The 19,728-nt window shown below is 41.3% G+C and overlaps 1 protein-coding gene across 2 annotated transcripts in view; it reads left to right on the top strand.

Moving 5' to 3' along the window:
* The window catches only part of KBTBD12 (kelch repeat and BTB domain containing 12), a 40,759-nt gene extending 26,940 nt beyond the window's left edge, over window positions 1-13,819 (top strand). For both annotated transcript variants that reach the window (XM_030283292.4, XM_072934683.1), the window contains exon 6: window positions 11,184-13,819. In XM_030283292.4, the coding sequence (XP_030139152.4) occupies window positions 11,184-11,353 (170 nt within the window). In that variant the 3' untranslated portion in view covers window positions 11,354-13,819. The remainder of the gene's footprint in view (window positions 1-11,183) is intronic.
* Window positions 13,820-19,728: the final 5,909 nt, after the last annotated feature.

Genomic DNA, 19,728 nt, shown 5'->3' on the forward strand with positions numbered 1-19,728 from the left:
AACTTGATGACTCTGTGATCATTAGCACTGAAAAATGAAGCAATTTTTTTTCCAGATGACTAAGATTAATATGAAATTTTCTGACAAGGGTAGCTTCAGAGCCATAAAAACACTTCCTGTACAATACCATCACGTTCTGTCACTGAGTCATGTATAAAGAGTGGTTGTTCTGGGAGAGGCTGAAAGTCCTCCTGTGGATTTCAAGAAGGTTATCTTTTGTATATTTGTATAATACCAGCTCAATGGGGTCCTGATTCCTCCCTCTAGTATTGCAATCTGTATCATTATGTATAGAACTCCTTTGTACTAATAGTGTTATTTAGATTGGAAAACAAGAAGTCAAAGTTAGAAAATACCAGTTTTGCAGTTACCTGTGCAACCTGAATTCTGACCCCCTACATGTGCATTCTGTACACCAGTAAAGAAGTAGTGTGTAGTTGTGCTGTTAGGCAGTTGTTAACAAGGCAGCCAAAATAAGAATCTCGCTGTCAAATCCAGTGTAACCACATAGTTTAAGAGTTGAGAGGAACCTGTGCTTTAAATACAGGCTCTTTAATGTGACTTTCAGGTTAGTACAGGAAAAGGGCTTTCTAAGTGGTCAGAACAATAACAGCTTCTAGTCACCATCATCAAGACAAGGATGGGCAGAGGCCATGAGCTGAGCATGGAGATGTCACCTGGCTGCCTCTCTCCCTGGCCACATGTTCTCTGTGTGCTGGCAAGGGCTCTGGCCTGATGCACTCTTTGGAGTGAGAGAGGTTATTACTGCCACATGGGAGCTTGGGGAGGGTGATTGACTCTGCCCTGTCACAATTATAGCTGCTCAGCAGCCTCAAGGTACAGAACAGCATGTGCTCCTGCTGCCTTAGTAGAAGATAGTACTATTTTAGAATGTGTTTGTTTGGTTTTGGGCTTCTTGGCATGTCACTTTGGTTTTTGTGAGGGATGTGACCGGAAGAGGATATTCCAATTTTACAAACATTGTAATTTATTTCCATCCAGTTGGGGATCTTGGAACAAGCTGGAAGCACAGCTGTAGTCTTTGGGTTTTCTGCCTGCTGAGTGCCAAAGGACTGCTGTGATCATTCAAGAATAAGCACAGCAAAGAAAAAGAAAATAAGCCAAAATCACTGCTGCAATTGAAGCCTTAGCCTATGGGGCTGAAACTAACCCCTTGTGTAGTATAGATCTGCCCCAATCTCTTCAGCCTTCACTTGCCTTTGCATTTGTTTAAACCCATTCTCGATCCAGCAGGAAGTTGACCTAGTAAAGACATTATTGCATGTTAACTTCTTACTGGTATGTGTCATGCTCTATATGCCTTCCTGCATGTGTATAGACCTAAGCAGATCATTAGAACCCAGAGATGCTGTAGCCAAAGCTGAAATGCAGTTCTTAACTGCTTAAAGGGCCCTAAATTTGGAAGAAAGGAGGAGTACTGCTCACCTACCATCTTTGGAGTCCCATGTGACAACTGAAGTTTTGTGATGGCAGGATTCCCATTCCATGTGTATTGCCTGTCTCAAGTCCTTGTCTCCATGAAGGGAAGACAAATGGTGCAGCCCTAAAACATCCCCAGGAGAAGAGGAAGAAAATCTTCAGCTACTCAAGAGGGAAGTTGGCTTGGCCAGCTGTTTGTAGCAATAAGAGTCCTTCTAGAAGATGAGTGAACTCCAAAGTGTGTTCAAGCTCCTTCTGAACTGCAAGAAATATTTTTCAATGTTGAGATATGTTGGTAAAACTTGTAGGGCTTCTCCTGCTGAGGCTTGCTCAAGTTAGAAGCTTGTTCAAAGCTGGCCATGGAAGAGGAAAGGGGATTAATTCAGCTGAAGCTAAGACACTTCTCTGCAGAGCCTACACTGAGACCTTGGTAACCCTGGGCTCCCTGCAGCAGATGGAGAACCACAGACACTTCAGAGGGAGATTCAGATCCTTGGTGCTTTATATCTGCTCTGAAGGAGCAGAAAGAAATACAGAATTCAGAGGAGCTCTCCTCTTAAAGCTTCATGTTTAAATCAGGATGTGAGGGATTTTAATTTGGCTTACCTAGGACAAACACATCAAGAACTTGGTGCCTGGTCTGATGATGCAAACACCGGAGAGACTTCTGTATTGTTATCACTAGCTGATTAATGTTGTGTGTTTTTACAGTCCTAAGTACCAAAAAAACCCACTTCTTATCTGTTTCTTCCTTAGCAAGACCTGCAAAACTTTGACTTTTGGTCAGTTGTTTATACAAATTAGCTCATTTTCTACTGAAACTTCTATGGTAAACAGGAGCCATTAACCTTCTTGTCTCAGCTCCAGCTCATGAAGCCTTGTGTCACAAATGTTGTCATTTTCTAGCATTGTTGTAGCATTCATCAAGATAATCACACATGTTTAATTTTTTTTCCATTAGTTTATAGTTCAGCACAGAGTGAAAACGTTGCCCCTAGTATGAATATTCAGCAGGGCTCAGTGTGCCAGCCAGATTTCTGCTAAAATACTGCCACATTTCCTGCTGTAACTGTGGATTTTAAACCAAACCTTTGCAGCCTGACTGTACAGTGTTCTTGTTGTTCATATTTTATTTTCTTTTCATTGAACAAAAACCTGTCAAGCTGCACAGGCTGACAGCTACTGACATCAGCCTGTGCCCAGCAGAAGCAGCCTCATTAGTGTGGCTCCCTGATGGAGGGGGGGAGCAGCTCTTCAGGTATGCAGGATTATACCCTTATAAAATGCCTGCCAGATTGGGTTCCCTTTCTTTTTGACGGCTTCTGAGTATTATAAATGCTTTTCTAGTTAAAGAAATGAAAGAAAAGGTGTGTGCCTGCTTGCTTGGGATCATGTCATCTGCTGTCATTGTCACTTGTAGCCTGTATCTGGTGGCTGGGGATTGTAGCTTTAGTTTCAGGCTATAGATGTTGGTCCAGCTGGCTCTTTCATAGATTTGAAAGAAACTGAAATCCAGAGCTGAGCTGTTGGCTTTTTTTTTAACTCAAAGCATCCTGGCTGTGTCAGCAATAGTGTGGCCAGCAGGACCAGGGCAGTGATTGTCCCCCTGTACTGGGCACTGTTGAGGCCACAGCTCAAATCCTGGGTCAGTTTTGGGCTCCTCACTACACAAAGACATTGAGGTGCTGGAGTGTGTCCAGAGGAGGGCAGGGGAGCTGGGGAAGGGGCTGGAGCACAAGTCTGCTTGGGACTAGCTGGAGAAAAGGAGGCTTGAGGGAACCTCATGGAGCTACACCACCTAAAAGGAGATTGTAGCCAGATTTGGGGTGGGGTGGGGGGGGTGTCAGTCTCTTCTCCCAGGTGTAACAAGTGACAGGACAAGAGGAAGCAGCCTCAAGTTGCAACTGGGAAGGTATAGGTTGGATATTAAGGAAAATTTCTTCATTAAAAGCACTGTCAAGCGCCGGAATGGGCTGCCTAGGTCAGTGATAGAATCGCCATTCCTGGAGGTTTTTAAAAGCTGTGTTGCTGTGGGACTGAGGGACATGAGTTAGTCGTGGCTTGGCAGTGCTGGCCTAATGGTTGGACTTAGTGATCTCAAAGGCCCTTTCCAATCTAAATGAATCTATGATGTTAATTAAAATGTCACCTTTACTGTGATACTGCCATCCATGTGACATCAGCTGATGTGCAAAGTACAGGTACAACCACCTCAATGCAAATTATGAAACGTTTAATAGAACTGCTCTTAGCAGCACATATCCCCTGAAAGGTCTTATCATTTCATCAGGTAATGGGGCTTGTCTGTGTCTGAACTGGCAGTTTTGCCATCTCCCTCCTGTGTAGCTTAGAGCAGAGGAGGTGAATGTACTGGTTCCCTAGCATGTATGTTGAAAATTTCTGTAATGTGTGTAGCTTCACGTGGGACCAGAGCTGCTTAATCCAGTTTTATTTACTTTTATCAAGTAGAAATTAATTTTTCACTTCAATAGGGTTACAGCCAGAGGAAGGGGAAAGGGAAGAAATATCTATAAAATGGACATGAAAGAATATAAATAATTTTGTGCTTACAGTTGTTACCCAGGATAGGTGACAGTGATACAAAGTCCTACCTGTGTTAATTTTGATTTGTTAAAAAAAAACAACACAAAAATTTACAATGGATTAATTTCCTAGTCTATTCTTCCTAATTTACATAATCTGTAATCCTTGCATTGGAATAAAAGCAGCTCTGCTTGCAGCAGTGCAGAGCTGTTTAGTAATTACTATATTCCAGATGAGCTAATGAAGTTTTATCTCCACACTGCCCACTCCTAATAGTGGACTAATTTAATAGTTATTTATTTTGACTAATCTCCCATGAAAGTTGCTCCCCTTAGTCTCCTCCATTATGTGATTTAGATGGAGAATCATTCTAGTGCTTGTTTTTTATTATAGTGGTTATGGAACATTACTGGAATTAAATATAGACATATTAAGGAGTCTGGCACAGTAAATACTGCACTTGTGAAGCTTGGGGGTTGAGAGATTGGAACAAAACCTGGTTCTCCAGCACCTTCCCATGTTCCCAGCTAAATAAAGCAAAGGTTCAAACCTCGGGCTGCTTATCTGCAACACTGTTTGTTCCCCTCTGTTAAAATTTAGTGTGCACAGATGAATAATTAAAATTCTCCTGCCCACAGTTGATGCCCTTAGAAAAAATATTCCCACCAATGGAAGGGATTCAGGGCCCCTGTATTTTGCTCAGCACAGGACTCTGCTCAGGGCTGCAGGCACTGCAATGGCTCTGCAGCTCACAAGTCACACCCACCCCAAAAAATGCAGCTTGACCTTTCACCAAATTCTCCCCCAGCACCAGCATGAGCTGCTGGCACTGGGAGAGACCTCTGCAGATGCTGCCTGCCCAGGGAGGGTTGCTCATTAGCTGGAAATGTGCTGCCATAAATGAGGCCAAATCAGGTCAGGGGAATTGCTGGGCAGCAGCACCTGCTCATTTCACATCTAAATTTGACCTTCTCACTCTCTGGAAGTGGTATTAACTATTCAGTCCTGATTCTTCCTGAGGTTCATTTATTGTTTATAAAGGGTTAATTAATGATTAATAGCTATTTTAATGCATTGTAATTAATTGCTGAAAAGGTCAATAGGTTGTATAGAAACATGGCTTGTAGCCATGTATGACATCCACTGTGTTCAAAACAACAGCCTGTCGTGCACTGTCTAAGCATGTTTTATATCTTCTAGAAATTATACATGAACCTATTGTAAGGCATTTAGGAACAATATTTCAGGACAGGATGAGTCAAATGGTTCTTACTCTGATTTCCTCTTTTTACCCATACAAATTCATATTGCATTGACTTGCTGCCTCTGTAACCTGTGATCCTGCTATCACCTGCTTGTAATATTGTGCCTGAAAGAGGCCTTGGCTATAAAGAGCAGGCAAAATCCGGAAAGGTTTTTAAAGCTTAAGCAGTTGGGTCAATCCTAAGGACAATAGCTGAAGCAACTGAATTAGTAGTTCCCTTCTGTAGACCAGCCCATTCTTTATACATATATATAGCTATTGGTTTTAGTATCTAGTGGTTTGTGAGTGAATGGGTGGATTATGAAGCTATGGTCCTGAAGAATTGCACAGCAGATCAGGATGAGAAAGGACCCATCTATGAGAATGAATATCTTACCTTACTCCATGCAGGTACTGGGAAAACAGCAAGCTGCCACAGTGGTAAATTCAAGCCCTAACCTTCCTCCCAGCTGTGGGTGTGTCTGGTGGGATACACTGCCCTGGTACTTCACCTCATGAAGGCTGGCCAGCATGTTAAACAGCCAAGCCAAGTTCCCTCTCCTGAGCATTTCCTGCCTGCTCCTGCCCACAGGCACAGATGATGGATGTCCCTGACCTCAGGAGGGTGCTGCCTGTGTCTCACAGGAGAGGCTGGTGGCAGCAGCTCACACACACAAATGGGATGGAAGACCACAGACTTTATGAACTTATTATTTTCCTACTGCAAATGAGGAGCCAGGACATCTGGTAGTAATGATCTAAATGCACTTCTATCCCATTGCAACACAAATATGAATTCCCAGGTTACCTACCTCTGCCTCACGTAATTATGAAAGCAGCTATTAGTGATGAGGAAGATAAGTAGCAGAGGCTAGACCCATATGTTTGAAATCATTCTCTGGTACAGAAAATGGCATGAAAAAACAGGTACAAGCCAGCAGTGGAGGTGGAACTGCTTCAAGGCAGCTCTGCGTGGCTGTTTGGTATCAAGAAATGGGCAAACAAGTGAAAGAAACACCTGAATAAATATTTCAAGGGCTGTCGGAATCTGTGGTATTGATGATTCCGAGATTGTAGAAAGTCTCTGTCTTTCTGCCCCGTTGCCAAAGAAGAAGCCATAATTCGTCTGTGCTGGTTTCAAGGTTGTTTATTCTGTTTATCTCTAATATGTTCTGCTGCCCTGCCGCAGCTCTGTCCTGCAGGGCAGCGTGTGGGGCTCTGCCCTCAGTGGGATGTTACAAACATTAAATACCACAAACTACCTGTGCTGTATTTACAATAACGTGCCAATATCTGTCACCTACGTTGAACAGTGTGTCCCCAGCCCAAACCAACAGAAAAATGCCAACACTGCAGTGAAACATGGAGGGCATGAAGAAGGAGAAAAAGGACAAGGCACACCCAATTTCCTCCATCTTGTCCCCTTTGAACCCCTAATCTAGAATCCTAAAATTTTACTTTTGCACCCGTGCCACACTTAATTATTACTTATATCAAACACTCAGAGCTTGTAATTCATCCTGTAAGATTGAAAACTCTTTTCCATGGACAGAGATCACAGACAGTGTCTCTGGGGTCTCTGTCCAGGGGGGTTCCTGACCCCTGCCAGGGTCCCAGGCCTTCAGGGCAGCCAGAGGGAAGCCCTGGATTCCCACAAAGGACTGTTGAATTGGCAAGCACCTTGTGATATTCAGGTGCTTTTTCCCATGAGTAGACCAGACAGCAGTCCAACTGCTACAAGTCTGGTGTCTATTTTTAAAATTTATTTATATAAATTGTTCTATGGCAAAAGAATACAGAGCATATTAGGAACCTTCTAACTGGAAAGGAAAAAAATGTATCAACCTGAGAACCAACATCAGGAGGAGCTCAGACAAGTGGCCTGTGTGAAGATGTCCTGGGGCACAGAGCTCAAGGACAGCTGTGACACTGAGGCTTTTCCCAGCACACAAGGTGGCCCTGCTCTGGATAAAGCTGCTGAGGTGCTGCTGGCCATCTAAAAGTGTGTCAGTGTGGCTCTGTCACTGCTAGAAGGCAGGTAAACTTGTCCCCAAACATTTTGGATATCTCTGCCCTGCACTGATGCAGAGGCATCACGATTTGTGACAGCACCTGCTCTTGCTGTCTCCACCACTCTGCTTCCTCCTTCCTGTGCTGGAGCAATCCTCCCAGCTGATGTCAATGGGCTTCTGCAAGAAACAATGAAATATCAGCCACATTTCAGCAACCTGTCTCTAGATTTCACTCCAGTGAATGGAAGTTCAGAATGAATTTTTTTTTTTAAGTTTAATCCTCTGGATAATGAGCAGGCTACAGTAGAGTGAAATTATTTATCTTGGCTTACAAATGTAATAACTGTGTGGTTAGTAGTCTTGGATGAAGTGTGGATTTTCTACCTGCTAAGCATATTGCTTAATTCTTCTACATCTTCCTCCCTTTAGCCCTCCCAACTCAACCCAACAATTGTAGCTGAATTTTCAGTTACAAATGAGAAGGTGAAAGAAAGGTCAAAAAAAAGACCAAAAGTGATAATAAATACTATTGTCTTATGGAAAGTTGTTTCTTCCTTCCCAGCTTCCAAATCAGAATTGGAATGTGGTTAAAAAAAACCCTCAAAACCCACAAAGAAACAAAAATCCAACAAAGCAAAAAAAAACCACCCCAAAAACAAAACAAAAATCCAACAACAAAAAAAATGTGAAAAAGCAGATGAAATATTTATGTTGCCTGCAGTCATACTGTGGATCTTTCCAAGAATCATTCATCCTGATTTATGTTCAATCCTGATTCAAATGGCATGGGAAAACTTATGGCATAAAATGAAGTCTAGCCATATTTGGGGAGTGAATCACAACCTTCCCAAGAAAAAACATGATTGTGTATATGGAGTGGAGGCAATGACTTACTGAAAATTAATACTTTTTCTTCTTTTTATTTCTGCACATTCAAAGAAAAAAAATGTGAAAAACTGTGGGAAAGTGTTTTGTTTGCAGACCAGAATATAAAAGTTAGTTTTAATATAAGACTAATTTTGCTTTGACTACTGTATTTGCATATATAAAATACAATTTTAACACTTATAAATTAAACATTTTCAGGTGTAATTTAAGTCTTGTCACTGGGAAGAGATGGATTTGTTGGCTCACTGTTAACCTTCAGTCTGCACTTGTACATCAAGAAGGCAAAACTATACCAAAATAGTTCTGACTTTTTAACACACCACAATTTCTGATGGGGATTAAGTTACACTAGGATTAATGATCCCTTTGCTGCTTTAGCCTCTCTTTTTCCTCAGTATGAATAAATCACTGTTTTACTGCTAGAAAAAGATTTGCATCAGGGTTAGGTTTGTACAATTGGAAGAATTCTAATAGAAAGTGGTTTAAATCCTGTGCAGAAAATCACACACAGTGTAAGAAAGTTTTTTAAAACTTCTCATGGTTAAACAAGAACATGCAGAAAACCACTGCCTCATTTTGTAGAAATAAAATTAGTGAATCCTTTCATTAGGTGGGGTGGTTGTCTGGTTATGGAGGCAGAATAATGCTGTGAGGACAGAGAGTTGTGTGGGGTGGCTTTTTAAGAAGGTAAGTTCTGCAATACAGACAATTTCTTTTTGTAGGTGTCACATGAGTCTCCTGTGAGCTATGATATTGCCTTTTAAAAATTGCAATTAAATAAGGCAAATCAATGAAGAAGAATGAGGAATTATTTGTACCTTCAAGATGATTATTGGGATTAAAGCCCAAATCCAGCATTACGGCCTGGAATCAAAGGTAGTATTCTCTTTGAAAAGCACCACCTTTTCTGTTGTTCTTACCAAGAAAAATTAAGAGAAAAAATACATTTAAAAATAAGGCATGAGAACTGAAGTTTTTAAACTAATTTATCTTTTAAATAGAAAAGGTGTGATTTTTTTTCTGAAGTATGACTATTTTGAGCAGTGCTTTGCCTCACATGAACTTTCTCATCTAAAGGGTGCTGTTTAATTTCCTTTAAACAAGATAAGACTAGAGAAATTATTGCTTCCCTTGACTCTTTTTATCTCCCAAGGGTTAAGAGTTAACTAACACTCCTTGTGCCGCAAAGCAGAATTTCTAGTGTGGCACAAAGCCAGACAGAATATCCCACAGAAAAGGGAAACAAGGGACATAAAGGTTGAGAGTCAGGTCAGGAAAAAACGCAACAAGGCTTGTAAGGAAGGGTTGCTGAATCTGCCTTTGATGTTTTAATTATGAATTCTTTTTCTGAAGTGTTGCAATCACTCACAGAATGTCTTGGTTCCAGGATTTGATTATTTTTCTTGTGTTTGTCTCATTTTTGTCATCATCCATGCCAAAGAAAATCCAGGCATAAAAGAGATGATCTAATAAAAAACCACAGAGACAGGAGCCTCCTATGTCACAGCTTTGGTCTGTTTGTGTTCCTGTATTTGCCTCAGGAAAAACCTCTTCACTCTTACAGGGTCATGCAGGAGTTTGCTGGTAGTGGCATGTGTTATTTGTTTGCTCTTTTTCAGTCATGTCTTCTCTCTTCACATGTAAATGGCTTTTTTAGCAGTTTGCTGTCTTCTGTCTTGAATGGGTGCAGTCTTCTAATGTATTATTATCCTCCTATAAAGTCCAGGTTCATTAATAAAACCATCATAACCTGTTTCAGAAAAAGGAATGGAACAAAGACTATTCAGATGAGACTGTATCCTGAAATCTTACTCAAAGCTCCTGGAGAGTAGGCTTGTGGAGATCTATGAGAGTCCCAGAGGTCTGGCTTTGGACCAACAAACATTATACCAAAATAAATTGTGACACAACAGGGGGAAAATGGGAGCAGGTTGTGGAAGCTGTGGCAGAAAAGCTGTGCTGCCCTCTTTTATCCAGATGAAAGAGGGTGATGGTGAATGGGTAGTGAGTGGATTCCTTACGTAAACATGACAAAAATATGCAGAATTGTCCACAAAGCTTGTGCAACATCCATAGATCTTGTGTGTGTTTGGGACCTGCTGAAAACAGAACTGTTCTGTACCCACTCAGCAAGGAAGCCATTCCTGGGAGGAGAAGTTTTGTTTCCATCTGGCCTCCCCACACCCCGAAGCTTCTCCTTGAACGGGAGCCTTAAATCCCCACCACACTGTGACATTCACATGCTCTGGACAGAGAGACATAATTCTGTCTCTCAGGAGACACACAGGGAGAAGAAGAGAAAACAATCTTTATGTCTGCTCCTTTGCTTTCCCCATGTGGAATGTGGATTGTTGCAGAGCTCAGGGCTGTTGATAGCAAAGGAAGGGTTTGTAGCTTTATAAGAATTTTAATATAGCACTTCAGGTTCTCTGCTCATGGCGATTCTTTCATGTTTTGCTTGTCTTTGTAAAAAGCTTCTTGTCTGGAGATTGTCTGTGATTTAATGGCATTCTTCTAACCTGCCTGTCCATGACAAATTCCTCAGCATTTCAGACCATCTAAAGTACATCTAGAGCGTTGGGGTCTTTTTCTGTCTTTATTTCTCCCTAAATCACAGGATGTCTAGACTGTGCACACAAGAAAAGCCATAGTATTGGAGTGCTTCCTGCAGCCTGAGAATTGTGTCTTGGTTGGGGCAAAGAAAAGAACACACTGCATGCAGGCATGCTTGTGAACAAGAGGCAGTATTCTGTCTCTAAAAGATGAGCATCTGACAATTGATTGCAGGATAAAATGCCACCTGCATACTTCTACAAAGATGGAGCACTTGATGCTTTTGTCTCTGCAGCTGCACCTGGCACCCAGAGTATGAGGTCTGAATGCAATGGAGATTTCCATCTGCACTATTTAATTTGCTGTATGTTGACAGGGTTAGTACCACAGAAATTACTTTTTTATTTCCCCTTTCAGAAAGTTCATAATAACAAGTGCCCAAACCACTTTGATCCTGTTTGACTTGCCCCCTGATGCCCGCTGCTATTGCCTTTGTTTTTCAGCTCGCCATGAAGTGATCACCAAAGAGATCCTGGAGCTGGACACGTGGGAGAACCAGTGGAACGTGGTGGCCACCAATGTCCTCATGCACGACAGTTATGACGTGTGCCTCGTTGCTCGGCTGAACCCACGGGATCTTATCCCTCCTCCTCCAGATTTAGTGAATCAATAGAAGTTCAGTGACTCTCAGTGCTTCCAGATTGTGCAGAGACTGAAGAATTTGGGGAGACAAATGCTGCATTGGCTCTGGATCACAGCTGAGTCCCACCAAGAGGAAAGGGCAACACGTGCTTAAGGACATAATTGCCTTTGAGCTGTGCTTCTCTGATGATGCTTGATTTGATAGTACTGGTGCTCTGGACTTCTGTGCTTGAAAGCCAAGGTTTCCCAGCCTTTGTGTGTGGCTCTACATCTTCAGTCTGGCTGTGCAAGCTCCAGTGCTGGATGAAGCCTGAGCTGCTGGGACTCTTTGCCCCACAGGCACGGTGGCAGCCCAGGGCTCAGCTCACAGCAGACACATGACAGAAAACTCTAGCCAGGGAAAATTCCCTCCTTTGCTGTTCATCCCACTTGGCTCTACTGAGCTTCCCAGGAAGCTAAGAAATAGAGTAAGTCAGCTGATGAAAAAAGTGCCAGACTGTAATTGACTGATGCAAAGGTAAAACATAGAAAAGCCTTTGTTTGAAACAAAATCCCATTAGCTAAGGTCCATTAGCCAAGAACATCAGCTCCTGCAAACACTATCTAAAGCACAGACAGAAAAGTCAAGACATCCTGTCTTTGCTAATAGACCTGAACCTGTCTAGATTAGAAAACTTATCCTTTGGCAGCAAACTACAAATGAGTCTTTCAGTAGGGTTGGTAGGCAGTCTCTACCAAAGACAAGGAGAATCTTAAATTTTCACATAGATCCCATTTATTACAAAGTCTAGTATGACCAGGATCTTAGAGCTCAGTTAGGAAACTTTCCTTGAGAGATGAATAAGGGTTTGCAAACTAAAAAGTAATAAATGAGACCAGTATTATCTGCAGATCAACATTGCAGCTACAGGGAAAGGAGTGATATGCTAAACAATAAATGTTTATATAATAGCTTTAATGGAGGCTAATAAGGCTAATTCTCTACCAACAGAATTGGCTATAATCACAGGGAAGAGGAACAATTCAAACAGTGCTTCTGAAGGCAGTGTTAGTCTTTGTAGGGCTTGAAGACAGTAGGTTAGAGTGAAAATTGCTATCCCATTTGAATTACCAATAACTATTCATCAGTTCTCTGTCACTGCCTGGGAGTGCAGACAAGAGACCTGGAAATCTCATTGTGCTCTTGGCCACAGCTGTAAATGGCAGCATGCTGCAATGCATGTCAGAGGCAAACGTAAGACTAAACTATGATATGGTATGAGAATAATCATTGCCAGCAAGAAGTGGCTTTTGATAACTACAAAAGCAGCAACAGAAGTGGGAAAAAAAAAAAAAAAAAAGGCAAAGAAATGAGGGAATCCATCAGGTAGTTTACCCATAGTTACTTCCAGGACTTGTATTTTAGAGCATCTCAATTTTCTCTTTTAATCATGTTTTAGGCTGCAAAAATGCCAGCTTTTTTGGATGCTTTTTTGACTGCAGTGCTCTGCTTATGGCAAAGAGACACAGAGAGGGTGATCCAAAAGCCCTTTCTCAATTTCAACTTTTGTTATTCATTAATTATTCTATAAATATGCAGTGGGAATATTAAGCTGTCACGTAAAAACTGTTAGAAAGAAGATCACTAATTTTCCCTAATAACTCTTGTAGTACACTAAGGAATGCTCAGAGAATAATGGATTGGAAGAGAAGAAATGAAGGAAAACACATAGAGAAGGAGTAAATCCATGAGCCTTACAGCTAGTTGCTTGTTTCCCTTTGCGTTTCCCAAGCAGAATGTGTGTCACAGCCTAAAGATGCACTCTTGTGTTTGCATAATTTCTGTATTATTCATCCATCCATTTTTTCTTTCCATTGCTCATATAGGTTGTCATCTGCCTAGAACAGAGTTGTGACAGCCATGAACTTCAGCACTACAAATCAGTGACCAGTTCCTAAAATCTCAACCCCTCTGGTCATCAAGTGCAGTTGTAGCTGTTAGATCAAGGAAGCAAACTCTGCTTTAATATGTTTTTAAACAAAATCAGTAGAAAGTTCTTCTAATCAATAACCATTCAATACTAAAAACTCTTTCACTTTTGTTGTTACTGTAAAATAAAGGTAATTTTGTTTTAATTTCTCAACAAGGCTCTTAAGGCAGCTGGAAGCAGTGCTCTTGAGCATCTATTAAGGGTTTCCTTGTAAAACTCCACATTCTGCAACTGCACCTACTGATTTTGCTTTTTTCATCTTTTGGGGTTTTTGTTTTTGTTTTTAGCTTTAAGGAAGATTGTTTTAAAGGGATTTTTTTGATCTTTGGTCTCTGCTCTGTGGTCTATTCCTTACAGTTCTTGTGGTTTGAAGCCTGGGCTAATCTACTGGATTTCACTCCCTGAAAGACAGTCTATTTGGAATATTTCAAGGGAAGAAGGGAGATATTTGCAACCTTTCATTAGTAATATTTGACCATGTATGTGAAACTCATCTGGCACTCTTCAATTAAACTTTTATTTCAGTAGTGAGCTGGCTGTTTCTTCCTCACTTTATCCGTTTTGCTTTTAAGGCTGATATTTAATGATCTGGATAGAAGGAAAGTATATACTCTGAGAAGGTGTGTCTTGATAAATGAGGAGAGTAATGGCATATATTTTATATATTGGTCTTGCAATCAGTAAGCTTGTGGCCAAACAGGAAACCATCAGGCATCTGACTACTCAGCCTCACACAGCACTGCTGGGGTTTTTTGCCTGGTCTCAGTCCCTGCCCACAACAGGCAGATACACACACACACACTTTGCATGTAGTCAATATTGAAATTTATGGGGCAGTGCCTGTATTGTGTTCCAGCAGACACACATTACCACTCAGAAAGCCTTGATTTGCCAAAAGAAAATTGCCTTGGTGCACTCAGAGCTGTCAGCTCTTCTACCAGTACTCCCAAATCTGCTCCAGGTAAGAGGCTGAGGGAGCATCTATACAAGAGGGTGACAAAAGAGACAGGAATGCTCCCAGAGTGTTACAACTTGTGGTGGAGCCAAGGTGGGATGAATGAGCCTCGCCATCTCTTCCTAGGGACTGTTCAGAAGTAAAAGGATTTGGCCCTGGATCCTGATCCTGTTTTTTTTTTCCTCTACTTGAGATGTGTACCGAGATCCATGATCATGTGTCAAACAGTGAAAAAATAAAAAAAAAAAAGCTAGATTTTTTTTTCTTAATGTTAAGATATATTCATAAAGATCTATGTTGCTTTTCTGCTGATTTGGAAGATAATGACGTACTTTTAATATGCTGTTTACATAGTGATTGCTGTCTTAGCTACGGGGGTGGTCCCTTTCACTGGCTGCTCTCTTAATGGATTATGTAGCTCCTCTGAAAATATGCTTCATGAATCACAATGCTTTGAATCACCTGGTCAGAAATTCAGTTCTCATTTGCAAATGTCTGTAGCTCTCCCTACAGCTTTTCAAGGGGACTCTAGCTCCAGCTTCAAAGAAAAGCTATTTCACCCCCAGTTGTGCTCAGCTGGAAGTAGTACATTTGCAATTTATTGTAATTTGTCATGTAGAGGTCGAAAGCAAAGGAAATATTTGGAAATGGCAAAAATATACATAGAAAGCAGGCAGAAGTACACTTTCCTTCTCTCTCAGTGAATGTCTCAGTGTGTAGTGCCCTGCCTGGTGTTTCCTGGAGTGATTCACTAATCAGCCTTGGCTGCACCCATGGCACAGGCCAGGCTGGGGCTGCGTGTTTGCATTGTTGGAGCAGAGGGACCAGCACAGTGTGGAGCTGTGGCTCCTGACAGGCTGCCCTGCCCTGCCTAAAGAATTACCTTCAAACCTTATCTTTCAGTGTTCCACAATATCCTTTGTATTTTATATACATATGTATAACATTATTTTTATAAGTTCTTTACTGACAACAGAAAGATTCTTTTTATAAAACATACCAGGCAACTCTCTCTTCTGCCTAACTCATCAAAGCGCTTTAAAAAAATTTGTTGGTCTTTAAAGAATTGGAACTATTCTGGACTTCAAGTCAAAAAGATCCTTAAATTCCTTGATGAGCTAAGAATGAATGGGGAAATCTTTTAGTACTCCCCTATGTCTTCTTTCTTCTCCAATGTTTATCTGGCTGTAGCATTCTCCTCAGAAGTTTTCTCAAAGTTTTCTCCTCATAGTTTTCTCAAAAGCTTTATTCAAGTCTCTTCTGTTTCTCTTCCCCTAATCCCATGTCATCCTCAGCCCACTTATCTGACCAGTCCTTAAACTCCTTTGTTTCTCCTTCAGGCCCCCTGAAGTTGGGAACAGCCTCTCGAGCTGTTCACAGCTCCAGACCTTGCAGAAGCCTATTGCTCCAGCATCAAATCAGCTCTGAAGGACAAAAGGAAGATCACACCAGCTCCCTGGATTCGTGGACACTCATTTTTGGACAGGTTCTAGCCCCAGCCCAAATTCTGCTGTTCATTCTCATACCAGATGAAACCTGCCTGCTCTGAAATGTCACAGATGGTGTGGCCATGACCAGGGTAGGGAGGTGACGGGCATTGCACCCAGCCCTGCCCTGCCCTCGCTGCATGGTGCTGCTGAGTCTGACATTAAATGCCTCACACCCTGTGCTGCCATGGCTGTAATGACTGCAGGCACAAGCCATTATCATTATCTCTGATTCCTGAACACTGCTTGCTACACAAACTGCCTGAAGCACAGAGGGAGGCATCTTCACTATTGCTTTATAGCTCATGTCTTGAAGCCAGATTTCCTCCTGCATTTTCAGCCAGGCCGGGTTTCACTAAAGAACTGGGTCACTAATTTATCAGGTTTTAATATTGGTATTTTTTCTCCACTTTGTCCTTTTCTAGTCATTCTTTATAATAATACAAGTGATTTCACCAGCTTTTCTGTGGAATGCATTGTGCAAACCAGCCTCCCAAGGCCGCTGGCTTTTCATTATCAGGGTCCAAGTACAGCCACTGAAGTGCCAGTCAGCTGCACTACTTTATTTTCCCATTCAGCAGCTTCATAGTAGAAGAAATGTATTTCATCCATACATGCAGTAATGTGAGAGGAACCACTTCCCACATACACAAATTCCTGACTCATTCCTTTCAAAATGTGGCTGAAACAACTGCTGAATCCAAACATAAAAAGCTATAATACCCATTCAATAGGCTTTTGCAGGCTTCCCAGTATGAGGAGGAGGATCACAGGGAGATGTCTTGTAACTAGAGCACTGATCAGAAGTTTGAACCTCTGGGTGTGTTTTCAGTTCAGTTACTCCATTTGCTACTCTTGGGCATCTGGTCTCTCTGCCCAGGTTCATCCATGTGAAACAATAATAGTAACACATCCCTAAGCATTTTGTGGGGCTGCCTTGTGTGTTTAGAGGGAGGGGCTCACATCTCTGTAAGGTTATATCGAGATCCACATAGCAGAAAGTGTTATACAGTGGTAAAACAATAAACTGTTGCATTGCTCTCACCTCTTTGATTTTTGGTAACATATTTGTCCCCAGCATTCAGAAACTGAGCTTTTCTGGGAAAGGAGAGATTGGGTGTTTGCAGCCAACAAGGGCATTTTATTTACTCCTTCACAGAAAAGCACCACCACATATCTAATTGTTGATGTGTTAAGTAGAAGAAAGAATTGCAGGGCTTATTACATGTACCTTCATAACCAGTCTCACTTGTACACAGGCAGAACTAATTTTAGCAAATTGAGAGGTCACTAATTGAGGCTAAATTCAAACAGTAGTAATTAGAAGAATGAATGAACTGTATTTTTCTCAAAGCAGATCTGATTTAATAAAATACACCACTTAGACACAGTTGCAGTGAAGCAAAAAAAAGAGAAGGTGCTTTGCAGAACTGTAGTAGATTTACTGGGTAACTGAGACCTGAATTTAGATGATCTACCACAAGTTTTATAGGAAAGATTCAGCTCTCTGGGGAGCTCTGTAATGAATCTGTGACTAATTTAACCAGCCACTAAAAGGCCCTGCTGCATCCAAGGAATCACCTACAGAATATGCATAAGAGGGTTCTACAATGTTGCTGAAACAATAAGTCATCTACTTGCTTAGCTATTTAATGAAATAAAACTAAGTAAAACTTAAGGGGTTCTTAATTTGCTTATTCCTTGAGCATCCTTCAGTAATGACACATTTTATGGTTTTGTTGCCTACTTGACTACTTGAATAGTCCACAGGTACCCTGTGAAGTGTACAGGGAAAGGTAAGAAGATAAAAAAGTAAGAAGAAAAGTGACTTTTAAAGGTGTCTGATTCCATCTCCCTGCTGTCAGAAGGAAGACACCTCCATTTAGGCAAAGCTATGGCTATCTTGCTGCTGTGAGATGTGATTTTAAACTGAATAGAAGTCTCCAAGCCAGATGTAATGATTAGCAGTGAAGATTCAATAGTGCAGGTGCCAGCTGTTGGAGTAATTCAGTGTGATCTCTAGCTGGTTTGGGCAGCCCATGCTGAAGCCCAAGCTGCTGTTACATGCTCGCTGCTCTCACTAATTATCAGGCTCAGCTGAAGCTAACTAAGGTATTCACTCATGCTGCAGTCAGAACTCCTAAATGAGTATCAAAAAGACTAAATCTGCAGGATTTGAAAAAGCATTTTGCAGTCAGATCATTTTGTAGCCCATGTTGCCAAGAAGCTACAAATTGCTTACACCAGCACAGAGAGAGGCACTGAGAACAAATTCTCGCTGAGGGGTGTGTGGCACAGCAGCTGCTTGTGCCAGCACTGCCACTTGAAAATTCACTTATCAAAGTGTGCCTGGATGCACCAGCGTTCACCTCAGCTCTGGAGCCAGCCCACTGTAAAGGCAGCTCTTTGGAGTGCTCGGGGGGACAGTCAAAGGCTATACAAAGACTGAAATTGCTCCAAAGCCTTGTCATAGCTGGTGCATTAATAGCTTGTTGCTTGATGGCTTCTTGGGCTCTCACACAAAGATGCCAAATAGCAGATGAACAAAACCACAGGAACAGGAAATTTACCCTCTTTCCAGCATTCACAGATGATAAAACCTTCCTGACAGTTATTGTTCTGTGTTTTTCAGAAGGGATGAGGAATCCACTGCTACCCAGCACTGCAGCATAAAGCAGCCATCTGATGCCCAAAATCACAGCTCTTTTGCCAGGAAATTTGCCATACTAATGCTGCTGTCCTAAGCAGCTCAGTCTTTAATCTGATTTCTTTGTTTCTTATTTCAGGCAAGCTGCTGTAACAGCAACGTTCACTAAAAGCTGCTAAGCCTCTTGGCATGTCTGTAAAACTCAGGCATGTTAGCAATTCTCTCACTCTGCCCAGCTGGCCAGCATCCTGCCCACTTGCATTTAAGGAGGACTTTAATGTGTTTGTACTACTCTGATATTGCACAGATCAGGGTGCAGTTACTCTTTTATTTCCCTAGCTGAGCTAAGTAAATATTGATAAAGATTTATATGGCCTACTTTCACAACGAAAGTAAATCTTTGTAAGTAAAAATTCAAAGTAAAGCTATAACTTGCTTTTTTTGGAGCCATGTGTTCACTGTGTATTTAATCATATTTCTGTTGTTATTGGATTTACTGGATGCATTTTATAAAGTGCATTAGGAGATCCACAGGGATCTCTTCTCAGAAGATGTGACCCAGCAGGATTTTTGGCCAATGATGGGAATAGGAGCCAGATCAAACCAAGCCTGTTAAATGTTAGCATTTTAAAAAGCCTTCTCTGAGACTGAGAGATAAATAGTAATCAAAAGTAAATAAAAATAAGTGATATATTTAAATTTATATCTAGTTTGGATTTAAACTCCAATTTTTACAAAGAAAGAGATATCAAGAAAACATTTTGTATGCCCAACCTGAATCCAAACCTGAAATTATCCATCTGCTGAAACTCACTATAGTTCCACTGAAAAATATGGGTGGATAAATTCTAAAGGGACCAACTATTACAATCAACATAAAACACTGTTGAACCACCCGTAAAGATCATCTGCTCAATTTAAACCATAATGATTTTTTGAGGGATCTCAAATCTACACCAAATTCCATGTCAGTAAATCAGCTGAGACAAAACTGGAGTCACAGAACACTGGAAATATAGCTGCCTGGGGACAGCCCACAGGCTCACTGCAGAAGTGATGGTCACTGGGTTAATGACACATTGAAACCCTTTTATAGTACAGAAAAAAAAAAAATCCATTAAAAAAACCTACAGAGAGATCTAGCTCTATGACCTAACAGCTGCAGTTTTCTGCCATACAGTGGATTATTATGGAGATAAGCAAGCATGACAAAAATGTTACAATAATGGAGAGACTTTAAAAATGGGAGACTGGAAATACAATGCTGTTTTACTTGCAAAGTATTTCTCATGCAAGTGTCCCTGGGAGATTTTTAAAATAAAGTTTGAATGAAATACAATAAAAATC

The sequence above is a fragment of the Taeniopygia guttata genome, chromosome 12, assembly GCF_048771995.1.
Source record: "Taeniopygia guttata chromosome 12, bTaeGut7.mat, whole genome shotgun sequence".
Taxonomy (NCBI): Eukaryota; Metazoa; Chordata; class Aves; order Passeriformes; family Estrildidae; genus Taeniopygia; species Taeniopygia guttata.